General features: G+C 43.2%; 3 protein-coding genes across 9 annotated transcripts in view; 1 reads left to right on the top strand and 2 right to left on the bottom strand.

The window, feature by feature from the left end:
- The window catches only part of TRIOBP (TRIO and F-actin binding protein), a 117,773-nt gene extending 114,480 nt beyond the window's left edge, over positions 1 to 3,293 (bottom strand). The window contains exon 1 of one of the 4 annotated variants that reach the window (XM_056523914.1): positions 3,153 to 3,293. In XM_056523914.1, coding sequence (XP_056379889.1) covers positions 3,153 to 3,221 — 69 coding nt within the window. In that variant the 5' untranslated portion in view covers positions 3,222 to 3,293. Of the gene's footprint in view, positions 1 to 42; positions 76 to 3,152 lie in introns of those variants that run through there. The other 3 variants (XM_056523915.1, XM_056523916.1, XM_056523912.1) reach the window with 3 other exon arrangements.
- Positions 3,060 to 15,076, top strand: part of LOC130275684 (arf-GAP with dual PH domain-containing protein 1-like) — a 114,372-nt gene continuing 102,355 nt past the window's right edge. Inside the window, exon 1 of the mRNA XM_056523920.1 lies at positions 3,060 to 3,160. The gene's annotated coding sequence lies outside the window, so the exon portion shown is untranslated. The remainder of the gene's footprint in view (positions 3,161 to 15,076) is intronic.
- NOL12 (nucleolar protein 12) overlaps positions 7,544 to 15,076 on the bottom strand; it is a 28,759-nt gene continuing 21,226 nt past the window's right edge. For 3 of the 4 annotated variants that reach the window (XM_056523925.1, XM_056523923.1, XM_056523924.1), the window contains exons 6-7: positions 10,035 to 10,126; positions 7,545 to 8,581 (exon numbers count right to left, since the gene is read on the bottom strand). In XM_056523925.1, coding sequence (XP_056379900.1) covers positions 8,416 to 8,581; positions 10,035 to 10,126 — 258 coding nt within the window. In that variant the 3' untranslated portion in view covers positions 7,545 to 8,415. Of the gene's footprint in view, positions 8,582 to 10,034; positions 10,127 to 15,076 lie in introns of all 4 variants that reach the window. The other variant, XM_056523926.1, reaches the window with a different exon arrangement.

Raw genomic sequence — 15,076 nt, 5'->3', positions numbered from 1 at the left:
TATATATATATCAATATGGATATTTGGGAGATTTCTCAAAACCTGTGCAGAGGAAGAGTGGTGTAGTTGCCCATAGCAACCAATCAGATCGCTTCTTTCATTTTCCACAGGCCTCTTTAGAGGCCTGTGGAAAATGAAAGAAGCGATCTGATTGGTTGCTATGGGCAACTACACCACTCTTCCTCTGCACAGGTTTTGAGAAATCTCCCCCATTGTGTATACCTGGATTAATCATGAATATATAGGGGTCCTGAGTGGCAGTTTCTATAGATGTCAGATTGTACAAAATGTTCTATTTCGTTCCTTATTGAAGATAGCAGTAAATGCCTATTACTTTGTTTGTGGCACTGCAAGTCAAAGAATGTCCATTAGGTTCTATGTTCTGTGATGTAGCGGAGAATGCAGATCCTTTTTGCTGAAGATCCAATTGGGGATTACGGGAGTACGCTCCGGCCGGTAGCGTTCTCTACCGTGATAACCCTGGTTCGCGGCTTAACAGAGACCGGTTAGTGACGTCACTACGGTACGAGATCAGATCCAAGATACCCCCAACGCGTTTCAGAAGCACGGCTTCCTTCGTCAGGGAGATGGTATGACCCTGGATCCTCAATCCTTATATATCTCGCGGGTGGAGGAGGATCTTCTTGGATCAGCATTGTCCATTTTTTTGGGTGGAGATTTTACTTAGGTTTACTTGGGCTATTCCTTATAGTTGTTTTACTATCATATGGGTTCATTTTATTTTATTTTATGCTATTGTGCATACAGAGTCAAATATTTATATAGAAACTTAAGGACTTGTCTCTATTGTCGTATTTTTTTGGTGTTTCTAATTTTCCAAAAAGCCGAAGAGTTCAAACTCTGAGTTCAGACCATGCGGCATCAAACTGTTCATATTAAAAATCCATTTGGATTCAGCTCTTGATAATTGTGAGATGTAATTTCCTCCCCGCCAGTCTGGATTTTTTTCTATAGCGTAAAAATGGGAAATTACTTTTATTTAAAATCCTTAATCCTTCCAGTACTTATCAGCTGCTGTATAATACAGAGGAAGCTCATTTCTTTTTGAATTTCTTTTCTGTCTGTCCACGGTGCTCTCTGCTGACACCTCTGTCTATGTCAGGAACTGTCCAGAGCTGGAACAATTCCCAATAGCAAACCTATCCTGCTCTGGACAGTTCCTGACATGGACGGAGGTGTCAGCAGAAAGGAATGGTATCGACTATGGTATATCGACTATAGTTTCCTTACTGCCACATGGTCAAATGCTATTATATGGTTCCTAGTAATTGTAAGTGCATATTCTTGTACAAAAAAGAATAGTAGAAATAAGGCAACAGTATTCTTGGACTACAATTTATAAGCTGCTTTTTTATGGCTATAAAGTGCTTAGATGTAACACCAAAGCCTCATGCAGTGCATTAGACCTGACTTTGGAGTATGGGGCGCTATCTTAAATGGGTACTGTCACTTTAAAAAAAAAAAAAGTTTTTACTTGTTGTCAAGACTTGGGAATAGTCTTGATCGGTCGTTTGAGTGTTTAGACTGCAACTGCTAGAACTAGCTGGGTGAGTAAAAGCGCTATCTCGAGACAAACTTACAATGTTAGTCTATGGGATTGTCTTGGTCAGTTGTACTCCCCCCCCCCCCCCACAAATGTTCTAACGATTAGTCGGTGTCAGAACAGTCAGACCCTGAGCGATCAAAAATTTAGTTTTTTTAAGCGACAGGTACACTTTAAGGCCCATTCCATAGTTTGCATCAGTGTAAGTAAGCCACAACTAGAAATGGGTCTGAAACATGGAAAAAGGCCTAGTACACAGCTTAAAGGGGTACCCGTGTGGAATTATTATTTTTTATTTTTTTTATCAACTGGTGCCAGAAAGTTAAACAGATTTGTAAAATACTTCTATTAAAAGATCTTAATCCTTCCAGTACTTATTAGCTGCTGAATACTACAGAGGATATTCTTTTCTTTTTGGAACACACAGCTCTCTGCTGACATGACCACAGTGCTCTCTGCTGACAGCCCCTGTCCATTTTAAGAACTGTCCAGAAAATCCCCATAGAAAACATATGCTGCTCTGGACAGTTCCTAAAATGGACAGAGATGTCCACAGAGAGCACTGTGGTCATGATGTCAGCAGAGAGCACTGTGTTCCAAAAAGAAAAGAATTAGTACTAATAATAAGTACTGGAAGGATTAAGATTTTTTAATAGAAGTAATTTACAAATCTGTTTAACTTTCTGGCACCAGTTAATAAAAAATAAAAAAAAAGTTTTCCACCGGAGTATCCCTTTAAGGCCCATTCCATATTTTGCATCAGTATATGTAAGCCACAAGTAGGAATGGGTCTGAAACATGGAAAAAGGCCTAGTACACAGCTTAAAACAGTGTTTCCCAACCAGGGTGCCTCCAGCTGTTGTAAAACTACAACTCTCAGCATGATGGGAGTTGTAGTTTTGCAACAGCTGGAGGCACCCTGGTTGGGAAATCCAGCCTTGTCTGTAGGAGGATATTCTGCTCCCAGTTCTTTCTTATATTTAATATGTCATATACAAAAAAATCTAAAGTATTCAAGCAATCCCGGGAATATTACAGGAATGTTGTACATTATATTGTGTGTAATAAAGTCAGATTATACGGCTGTATCCGGAGAGCACGGCCGGCAGAGAGCCCGGTGCTTGGCTTCTCCCCAATGTATTTGTGTACTCGCACAATAAATGATTCATTGGGAAATCCCTGTAATGTGGCCTGATGTTGTCCCTGTAGTCTTGTCCTGAAGTGCTATTCCCCGCACAGGAATATGCGATTAGCAGCCGGCTCCACTTTCCTGTATTTGGCCCCTAGCTGTATTATAGGTACTGTGGGGGAGATTTATCCAAACCTGTCCAGAGGAAAAGTTGCCGAGTTGCCCATAGCAACCAATCAGATCGCTTCTTTCATTTTTGAAAAGGCCTCTAAAAAATGAAAGAAGCAATCTGATTGGTTGCTATGGGCAACTTCTTTTCTGGACAGGTTTTGATAAATCTCCCCGTGTTTTAATGCAGAAGCCAAATGTTACGGCTCGTTCACCCAGTGTTTCCCAACCAGCGTGCCACCAGCTGTTGCAAGACTACTGTGGTGTCCCGGTACTGTACACGTACTGTACCTTGTGTGGTAGGTCCCCAAAGTCAGAGTTCCTCCACCCTGATAGGATGCTCTTAGTGTGATAACCCATAGTCGCCTCTTCCTTCTTAAATTTTATGTATATTTCTTATATTGTATAGTGTAAATATTCCTTCCAGGACCTTAGGTCACATGATTAATAATTATATCGCTCTGCTAAGGTTAAGGACCTTCCAGGTCAGGTGCTCATGTCACGTGATGTACCACAAAGCTTTGTAATAGGACTGAGAGGTTTGGGGGTCCAATAAGCTTTGAGCCTGCCCCTTGCCATATAAAATGGTGCTGTTATCCAATCCTCGCTCTCTTGGGTTTCGGACTAGCAGAGAGAGAGAAGCTCCGTGAATACTTTCAAGACAAATCTAGGCCTGAAGCCTGCTACCTTCAGCCGAATACAAAACTGTGAGTTCAGTCTAACTCAATCCTAATCCTACGTGACTACTGAACCTAAATAAAACCCCTAAATCCAGTGGAATAGCGTAATCAAGCATCAAAGCTTATTCACTAAAAGATCCCAACTAGAGATGAGCGAACTTACAGTAAATTCGATTCGTCACAAACTTCTCGGCTCGGCAGTTGATGACTTTTCCTGCATAAATCAGTTCAGCTTTCCGGTGGGCTGGAAAAGGTGGATACAGTCCTAGGAGACTCTTTCCTGAAGGCTGAACTCAGGCTCCCGAGACCAGTGAGTCAGCAGAAAGTGGGAGGGGGAGGAGTCATCACAGTGAAGGCAAGAGAGGGACACACTCTCTCTCTTTGGGAAGATGGAAAAGACATTGAGCAGCTGTAATATGCTATATTTTAGTGAAATATCAGTGATAGGGACATAAAAAGTACATGTACATGATCAGGATTACGTACAGAGTAACATATAACATATTTTTGTGGGATATGACAGGTATGCTTTAAGCATGTAGTGATGTTTCGAGCACTACTGTTTGAACTCCAAAATAATGGACTTGTATCTGGTTGGTGTTTAAGGAATCAGTGAATGGTTTATCAAGAAATTTACCTTATTGGCCAGCTTTAAGAAATCTTGTCCCTTGAGAGAGCATTTGTTACATCATTGGAGTGACCTGGAACATAATGGACTCTCAGGATTAGGTTGTCGGCCTGAGCTCAGGACCAGGAATCCAGCGCTTCTGTGCACAGGGCTCTCAATCTCGTTCCTCCTATACTGTTTATAGAAGATACCACTGTTCTGTTGTCCATTTGAAGATGTGATGTTGGGTTGATTAGGTTCTGTAGACCCAGTGTGGTTGTGCTCAGCTCCTGTAGGTTTATGTGGAAGCTCAATTCTGGGCCTCTCCATTTTGCCCTTCACTGCCCCCATTGCTAAGAATGTTCCCCATCCTAGGCGATAAGTGCCCAACTTTATTGTCATGTATGACTGAATATGGAGGGGGAGGACTCAAGTTTGTTTGCTACTGTGTTGGTGAGGTTAAGGCGGGAGTCCCAGAAGATTTTCTGACATTGGAGTGTATTGAGCCAGAATTGCATCTGACAACATGAAGCAGCCGTGTGGAAGCCTGGTCTCATGGCTACTATTTTGCTGATCAGGCTTGCTAATTCTCAAGCGGAGACAAACTCAGATCTTAGCTTTAGCCACTTGTGTCTTAGCTTTAGCCACTTGTCTTCTGGACTGAAGGTGAGATCTAGAGTGTTTATGGAGAAACCTAGGAAAATAAGAGACTGGCAGGGGAATAAAATCTACTTTTCTATGTCTACCTAGAAACCTGTGGGTGTGAGAAGTGACATGAGTTTGTCTATTTGTAGCAGTAGCTTTTCTCTGTCGGAGTGAAAGACAAAGTATGATGTCTAGGCATATTAGGCGTGTGATACCTGAAGCCCCACAAATGAGAGAGGATTCCTCTTATGACTCTTGAGAAGATGTATGACGCATTGGAATGGCCAAACTCCTTAACTTCTGATGGAGCAGAGATAGCCCATCTTTGAAAAAGTTTATTAGGTGGGGTACAACCAGCTAAGCCCATTCTTGGCATTTGTAATTCGCAGTCTCAATCCACTTTAGTAGGGACATCAGTCAGATGATGCAAACGTTGCATGACCAACATTTAAGGGAAATGCCTCACGAATTACTGTCATAAATGAAATGCCCCAGACTGGGTGTAAGCAGCATTAAGTCTAGTGCTGTGTCTCTAAACTTGAACTTCTTCATTGAAGGCCTTATATCCTCCTCTGATGAGGCGTCTGGGGAAGGCTGCCCGATTCCTCTTATAGGAGGAGGATTTGTCTGTTGGCAACAGCACCATGCTGAAGAACACCTCAACAGAACAAGCTTCCCACATTACCACCAGTCACGTGGGATCACGTGACCACTGATGCGCGGCTTAGTGTTTACTTTTTTTTAGCCTTGTTGGGACCCAATCGTCCATATCCTACAGTTGATCATAAGTGTCTGCCTCCCTAAAGAACAACAATCTGTTGCAGTATGCTTGGGCTCTATTCACATCATCACATTTTAAATGTATACTTCGACCAGAAGGTTGCAACGTATACAACCAATACCTCCCCCCAAAAGAGAACCAAACAGCCTCTTTCTGAGTTTAGGAGTAACCAGAGTTCCTACAAATCAGCTAGGACAATTTTTTTTCCAACCAGAGTGTTGCTAAACTACAACTCTCAGCATGCCCAAAAAGCCTTTGGTTAAGCTAGGGTATAAGCAGAGCATTACTTTATTTTTCCAAGTAGAGAGGAATGGAAAGGGTGTATATCCAATGTTTCTAGCAGGTTAAAGGGATTATATCCAGGAAAAAACTTTTTTATATATCAACTGGCTCCAGAAAGTTAAACAGATTTGTATATTACTTCTATTAAAAAAATCTTAATCCTTTCAGTACTTAGGAGCTTCTGAAGTTAAGGTTGTTCTTTTCTGTCAAAGTCCTCTCAGATGACCCGTGTCTCGGGAAACACCCAGTTTAGAAGCAAATGCCCATAGCAAACCTCTTCTAAACTGGGCGTTTCCCGAGACACGTGTCATCAGAGAGGATTTAGACAGAAAAGAACAACCTTAACTTCAGAAGCTCCTAAGTACTGAAAGGATTAAGATTTTTTTAATAGAAGTAATATACAAATCTGTTTAACTTTCTGGAGCCCGTTGATAAATATAAAAAAGTTTTTTCCTGGATTACCCCTTTAACTGTGTAAACCTGCTTGGCCCACTGACTGCCCCAACTCTTGTGCTAGTAGTTTAGCTTGTCAGCCGAATAGACAGGAGAAATCATCAGGGCTTGCATCAGACACAGCCCTCGGCTCAGGGAAACTCCATATCATCTATCTATGTGTTGTAATGTGAAGCTTCCCAAGGGAGCCGTAGAGAAGTGGTCTCCAAACTGCACCTCCAGCTGTTGTGGCCCTCCAGATGTAAAAAGCCCTATGGCAGTGGTCTCCAAACTTTGGCCTATGGTAAAAAGCTCTACAACAGTGGTCACAAAAACTGTGAACCTCCAGATGGTGCAAAACTACCACTGGGCATGCTGAGAGTTGTAGTTTTGCAACATCTGACCTTGGTCTAGCAGTGGAGCCCTTTAGATATGTTAAGCATGTATTAATGACTATGTAGTTTGCTATTTTTTTTTCATATCTGTATATCTTTTATGTAATTATTTTATGGCCTATCCCCCAGTCACTACCTATCTGTTCCTCTGTACGACGTGACCTTATGTCTCTTTTAAAAAGGGGTACTCCGGTGGAAAACAAATGTTTTCCAATCAACTGGTGCCAGGAAGTTACAGATTTGTAAATTACTTCTACTTAGAAACTTTAATCCTTCCAGTACTTATCAGCTGCTGTATACTACAGAGGAAGTTGTGTAGTTCTTTTCAGTTTGACCAAAGTGCTCTCTGCTGACACCTCTGTCCATGTCAGGAACTGTCCAGAGCAGAAGTAGTTTGCTATGGGCATTTACTCTGGACAGTTCCTGACAGAGAGGTGGCAGCAGAGAGCACTGTGGTCAGACTGGTAAGAACTACACAACTTCCTCTGGAGCATACAGCAGCTGATAACTACTGGAAGGATTAAGATTTTTTAATAGAAGTAATTTACAAATCTTTTTAACTTTCTGGCACCCACTAATTTGAAAACGTTTTCCACCAGAGAACCCTTTAAGTAATTTTAATATTTGATGAACTGCAATAAAAGATATATTTAGTTATGTATTTATAAGATTATATCAGTGGGGGTCCTTTTTATAGGTGTTTATCTACTGTTGAGTGGGCTCGCGTTTGTTCATTAGACATGAGGTTATGCCAAGATATAGGCCCAGAAGTGCAGCCGTATTATGCTTATATGCAACTAGTCTTTCAATCTACTACAAAATCTATGGTTGGTGATGTACGTAGTCAGGGATTACAAATAAAAAATCTGAGCAATGACATCCTTTTGGAACAGCAAAATTTAACCCCACAATCCAACACATGTATAAACAAAAAACAAATGTATAATCTTCAAGCATCAACTGGACTGTACACAACAGTAAGAAAACAATTACAGGTAATACTTGTGTGCATTCAACTATACAAGTGTGAAAATGCAGTCTTAAAAAAAAATCTGCATAAATAATTTCCCAAGCACACAAATGGCAGTAGAGGTAATGACCAGCACCAAGGTGCCATTCCTTTAGGAGGGAAGCAGCCTCGGCAGGCACTTATGAGGAGGGTGATGCACACCAGTAATGTTATCTTCACTGCTAGTGCCAGGTGCAATCCCACAATATAAAAGTGTTTTGTATGCAAAGATATGGCGCATAATGTAACCTGAGCCATCAGTGCATCATTCCCTGAATAATCATCATTACTATAAATATTAATACTCAGCCCATCCCTGATCGGTTACCTGCATGGTGAGACTGGAGCGGCCTCTCCTGTTCTACACATTTTGTTCCCATCTCCCAGAGGACCTTTTAAACAACAGGTGACCTCCCCCTTATCTGTCATTGGTTACAGAACAGGCTGAATAACAAAACACACAAGGACGATGGGAGAGAATGAAATCCAAGAACAGAACGGCAGAGCTTAAACAGTATAGAAAAGCTTTACCATTATATTCTCTGGTGCATGTAGAAAACAGCAATAAAACAATAAAACAAGTATTCTGCAGTGTGGGTAACGTCACTGTAGAGCAGTCCTTGCTGCAACGTACTTTGTCATCAAACCATCTGGAAATCCTAAAACATGAAGGAACGTAACCTTAGTATAAAGTCTGTATGTGGCAGAAGCCGGACATATAGTTTACTCTCTATTCCGCCCAGTTCTGCCAGTTTGCCTCCTGCGTTGAGCTTTGGTTGTACGTCTAGTTGTCTTGGCTGTGGCTTGCTTCTTGTCATGTAACTTTTGTGGCCGCTTCTTGGATTTCTGTTGACTGCGAACGTGGAGAGACTTTGTGAGACTGCAGATCCTAGGGAGACAAAATGGGTTTAAAAAACAGTCTTCTGGATTTTATGCTATAACTAAATCCCATTTAATGTTTTAAGTAAGACTATATAGTAAGTGATCTATCTAGCAGAGCAGTACTGATTTTTTTTTTGGTCTTAGTAGTACAACTGCTGCCTGGCCCTAAGACATCCTGGTTACTGGAGTTCCCATATTCACTTTAAAAGGGGTACTCCGCTGCCACATCGTTAGGAACATTTTGTTCCGGACACTTGGAACCGGCGGAGGGGGTTGTGATGTCAAGTCAATGCCCCTCGTGACGTCACACCACGCCCCCTCAATGCAAGTCTATGGGAGGGCGCGTGAAGACCATCATGCCCCCTCCCATAGACGTACATTGAGGGGGCGTGGTGTGACATCGAGGGGCATGGTCTTGACATCACAACCCCTGCCGCCGCCACCCAGCGTTCTAAAGAAACGCAGGGTGCTGCAAAGATATTGCAGGGGTTTCAGCTGCGGGGCCCCCACAATCAGACATCTTATCCCCTATCCTTTGGATAGGGGATAAGATGTCTAGGGATGGCGTACCCCTTTAAGGATAAGCCTACATGTAATGGTTTTGCTACCGAAAATGTTTATTGCCAATTTATAGGACAAAGTTGCACCAGGTTGGTTAGATGTTGGGTTACGGATTTGCCTCTGTAGATTAAGATCATCTACAATAGAGCATATGTAGTATTTGCCCTTTACCAACCCCTTTCTGCACCGATCCTTTACCAGCTCTTTTCCAGACTGTTCAACTGGCTGTATAAGTCGTGTCCACAAGCCTCAAGATTGCTGCAGCCTGGCGAACAGACTGGCAAAGGACTAGGGAAGTGACAGCATGGGAGAACAGGGGATCAGTAAGGTGAACATGCTCTTTGTTTTTTCATACTATTATCCATTTATTGCAGAAATTTTTGCAACTGTCCCATTCATACCCCAAAGAAACAGAGTTCAATAAACTTAAAAATGTATAAACACACCCCTCTATGTATACACAATATTCAAGTTTACATGCAAAGTTTTTACAGAAAGAGAATCCAACAATTTGTGGAGCATCACAATCCCCTGTGGAGGTAGCCGGTGGGCTTACCTCTGCATCCATGGCTGCCCCCATAGATCTGCATTTGATTGACAGGTTCAATCAAATGAACACAGATCAAATAGAGTTCAATAGAACTGCATTGATCTACATGAGGAATATAAATGATTCCTCCTAAAAAAAAAAAAAGTGGTTTAATAAAAAAAAGTTTAAAAACACCCATTGACCCCTTCCATATTAGAGGTACGTTCACACAGGTGGATTTATTTGCAGGTTTCCCGCTGCGTGTTTGAAAGGGGGCGGTCTCTTCTCTTCTCAGTTAATCCACATTTTATTTGCCCACTGTAGTTGGACACATGGACTGGACGTATCTACATCCCTAACAAATATTCACCTCTTTGAAAGCAGCGGATCTCCTGCTTTTCTGGATAGAGAAGATATGGATACGGACGGTTGTTCTTCAGCCTTTTTCTCATTTTCCTCCTGCTAAAAGATACATAGATAAAGGAACCATAGAATAGACAAATGAGAAAATACAACTCTGAACCATTCCCACTGCCTTAACACATACAGTGAAACCTCTTTAAGAACACCACCTCCTTATCCAGATCAGAATTCTGTGACAGATTTCAAGTTCACAGTATATTATGCACAGTGACTATATGACAGGGCCACCCAATAGAAAAACTCTTTAATGCAATTTTATAGCTGGCCTTGTCAGAGCCAAACAGACACACTTCAAGGTGCTTTAAAGCCAGTAGTGTGAAACTAGCCATATATATAGGCTAGCAGTAATCTGAACGCTGCCATACACATGGGATAGCGTCATCTGAACGCTGCCATACACATGGGATAACTGTTACCTGAACGCTGCCATACACATGGGATAGGAGTCATCCGAACGCTGCCGTACACATGGGATAGCAGTGATCTGAACGCTGCCATACATATAGGATAGCTGTCATCTGATCGCTGCCATACACATGGGATAGTAGTCACCTGAACGCTGCCATACACATGGGATAGCTGTCATCTGAACGCTGCCATACACATGGGATAGCAGTGATCTGAACGCTGCCATACATATAGGATAGCAGTCATCTGATCGCTGCCATACACATGGGATAGTAGTCATCTGAACGCTGCCATACACATGGGATAGCTGTCATCTGAACGCTGCCATACACATGGGATAGCAGTGATCTGAACGCTGCCATACACCTGGGATAACTGTCACCTGAACGCTGCCATACACATGGGATAGCAGTGATCTGATCGTTGCCGTACACATGGGATAGAAGTCATCTGAACACTGCCATAAACATGGGATAGCAGTCATCTGATCGCTGCCGTACACATGGGATAGCAGTCATCTGATCGCTGCCATACACATGGGATAGCAGTCATCTGATCGCTGCCATACACATGGGATAGCAGTCATCTGATCGCTGCCATACACATGGGATAGCAGTCATCTGATCGCTGCCATACACATGGGATAGCAGTCATCTGATCGCTGCCATACACAGGGGATAGCAGTCATCTGATCGCTGCCATACACAGGGGATAGCAGTCATCTGATCGCTGCCATACACAGGGGATAGCAGTCATCTGATCGCTGCCATACACATGGGATAGCAGTCATCTGATCGCTGCCATACACATTGGATAGCAGTCATCTGATCGCTGCCATACACATGGGATAGCAGTCATCTGAACGCTGCCATATATATGGGATAGCAGTCATCTGATCGCTGCCATACACATTGGATAGCTGTCATCTGAACGTTGCCATACACATGGGATAGCTGTCATCTGAACGCTGCCATACACATGGGATAGCAGTCATCTGAACACTGCCATACACATTGGATAGCAGTCATGTGAACGCTGCCATACACATTGGATAGCAGTCATGTGAACGCTGCCATACACATTGGATAGCAGTCATCTGAAAGCTGCCATACACATTGGATAGCAGTCATGTGAATGCTGCCATACACATTGGATAGCAGTCATGTGAACGCTGCCATACACATGGGATAGCAGTCACCTGAACGCTGCCATACACATGGCATAGCTGTCATCTGAACGCTGCCATACACATGGGATAGCAGTCACCTGAACGCTGCCATACACATGGGATAGCAGTGATCTGAACGCTGCCATACACATGGGATAGCTGTCATCTGAACGCTGCCATACACATGGGATAGCAGTCATCTGAACGCTGCCATACACATGGGATAGCTGTCATCTGAACGCTGCCATACACATGGGATAGCTGTCATCTGAACGCTGCCATACACATGGAATAGCTGTCATCTGAACGCTGCCATACACATGGGATAGCAGTCACCTGAACACTGGTTTGGTCCCTAAGAACATGCATGGTCAGTTTGGCCCTGGCATACTTGTGACCCCAATAAGAAGGGGGGTGGGGAGAGCCGCTACTAACACACATCTGGTGGTGGCTTATCTCTTCTAAAAACCAAAAGGTCGTAAAGTACAATATCCCACATCTTCTCTCCCCTGACATCTGTAATCCTGTATTCAAAATCAAGGATACATTATTAACCCAGTTTGATGCTGCATTCACAGAGTAAGATCTAACAGCTGACACCTCTGCCAAGTAAAGTTGGTTTAGTTAAAATATTATATATATATATATATATATATATATATATATATATATATATATATATATATATATATATATATATATATATACATACATACACACACACACAGTATATACTAGAGTATAAGCCGAGTTTTTCAGCACGATTTTCCGTGCTGAAAACACCCCCCCCCCCCCCCCCCTCGGCTTATATTCGAGTGAACTCTTCGCCCTCAGTGGTCTTCATCCTACGGACCTCCAAATGTTTCAAAACTACAACTCCCAGCAAGCTCGGGCATGCTGGGAGTTGCAGTTTTGAAACATCTGGAGGTCCGCAGGTTGAAGATCACTTTCTATACCTCCTGAGGACACCTGCTCAGTACCAGCAGGTAAAAACGCGTTGTGGTTTAAAACTATTATCACCTTGTGGTGTGCATATGCCGCCTAGGGTGATTGGTTGCACTGGACTGGCTGGGCCCTGCAGAGGCCAGTGTAGACCAATGATACTAGTGATCTAACATATCATTTATACATCACTAAACACTACTATATCTTTTTTTAGTATTTTTGATAAATTAAAAGCTAAGTTTTATATATGCACATCCCTGGCACATAGTATTTGCCCTATATATTTGCGATTATGCTGGATGATTAAATTATACATTGGGGAAGACGTGGACCCCGTTGATTAACAACTACGTCTCTTTATATAATGAAGACCACTGCAGCCTTAGTCATCATCCAAACCCCCCCCCCACCCCTTTAGTTTTGTACTCCCCTCCCCTCGGCGGGACGTTAAGGTGAGCTGGTCCGGGCCATCTGTGCTGCAGGGACCGTCCGGTGGGGAGGGATAGTCATTCCGGGCTGTCCATCTTCACCGGGGGGCCCTCTTCTCCGCGCTTCGGGCCTGGCCCCCGAATAGTGACGTTGAATTGACGACGATGTACAGGGACGTGCATGAGCAACGTCCCTGTGCGTCGTCGTCAAGGCATCGTCTCTATTCCGGGCCTGAAGCGCGGAGAAGAGGCCCCCCCGGTGAAAATGGACAGCCCGGAACGACTATCCCTCCCCACCGGACGGTCCCTGCAGCACAGATGGCCCAGACCAGCTCACCCTAACGTCCCGCCGAGCGGAGGGGAGTACAAAACTAAAAAGGGGGGGGGGGGGGGAGGGGGTCTGGATGATGTTGAAGGCCGCAGTGGTATTCAACCTGCGGACCTCCAGATGTTCCAAAACTACAACTCCCAGCATGCTGGGAGTTGTAGTTTTGGAACATCTGGAGGTCCGCAGGTTGAATACCACTGTAATCAGACATTGACAAGCGGTGATGATGAAAGGGGGGGGGGGTGTAAGCGGGCTGATGACAGGTGGTGATGATGAAGGGGGGGTGTATGACAGGCAGTGATGATGAGGGGGGGTGTGGAATGATGACAGGGGGATGATGAAGGGGGGGAATGATAACAGGCAGTGATGAAGGGGGGGGGGGGGTGATGACAGGGTGATGATGATGAAAGTGTTAATGATGGGGGTCTGGATGATGACAGGGGGGGGGGGGATGATGTATTTCCCACCCTAGGGTTATAGTCGAGTCAATAACTTTTCCTGGGTTTTTGGGGTGAAATTAGGGGCCTCGGCTTATATTCGGGTCGGCTTATACTAGAGTATATACAGTAAATAAATAAATTGATAAATACACTGCAAGTGTTATTTCACCATAAGGCCACTGTTACGTGGTTAAATTGTAGTTAGTATTTAGCTTCGGTGTTTTTAGCAAAAACTAGGAATGAGCCAAAGAACAGAGGAGGTGCTAATCTTTCCATCACTTTTTCCTCAACATCTGTTTCACTTCTGGTTTTGGATTAATATACTGACCACAATACCGCGGAGTGAAAGTGTCCTAAATGTGCTCTAATGAAATGTTGAAAAGCTTCCTTTCTGGAAAAAAAAAAAACTCACATTGGCGCTACTAACTGACCCAACTATTGAGATGTACTGGATTTCAGCAACACCTCCCAAAAGCCAACCGCAGTGAATGTGCCCACAGATCAATTCATGGATATACACTCGATTAGTTGACATCTGTATGTGGGTCACTTATACTAGTGTTTCCCAACCAGGGTGCCTCCAGCTGTTTCAAAACTATAACTCCCAGCATGCCCGGACAGCCTTTGGCTGTCCGGGCATGCTGGGAGTTGTAGTTTTGCTACAGCTGGAGGCACACTGGTTGGGAAACACTTACTTATATACAGTGACAAGGTGTAAAAATGTCACTGATGAACACATTCTGTGATGAATATACCATAGCAAACTACGGAAAAAAAAAAATTATAATTTCACAATCCTATACCACCAGGAAGTGAACGAAAAACAGTAGTATACGCCACGTGGATGCGTTGCCACAGCCGGCTGAAGTGCTTTTCCATACATGAGTGCAGAGGAATTACTATTTTGAGAATTTCCTGGCTCCTGTGCTGGGGCCTCCCTGGATGGAATTTCCCATATCACAGGAAGCGGGACTTCATATCTCTAGAACTCATAACAATAACTTGTGCATTTTATATCAGTTTTTACATCAAGGTGCTAAAAGCTAATATGGGGCACAAACTTAAAAATGAAATAGAGACTCCAATAAAATTGCTACAAAGAATGGACAGAATTGCTCATTTGTTGTGCAACTTTGTTTCTGAATTTATTGGTAGAATCAAAAAGGATGTAGGTTATGCATGGGGGGGGGGAAGAATTGTCAAATTTTTGAGCAGTCACTCATTTAAAATTTAACGACTTTTGCGGTTTAGGTGCAATCGCGGGGGTCCGAT

The sequence above is a fragment of the Hyla sarda genome, chromosome 6 (assembly GCF_029499605.1).
Source record: "Hyla sarda isolate aHylSar1 chromosome 6, aHylSar1.hap1, whole genome shotgun sequence".
NCBI classification, from domain to species: Eukaryota; Metazoa; Chordata; class Amphibia; order Anura; family Hylidae; genus Hyla; species Hyla sarda.
The sequence above is the reverse complement of the archived record's forward strand: the minus strand, read 5'-3'. Positions and strand labels throughout refer to the sequence as shown.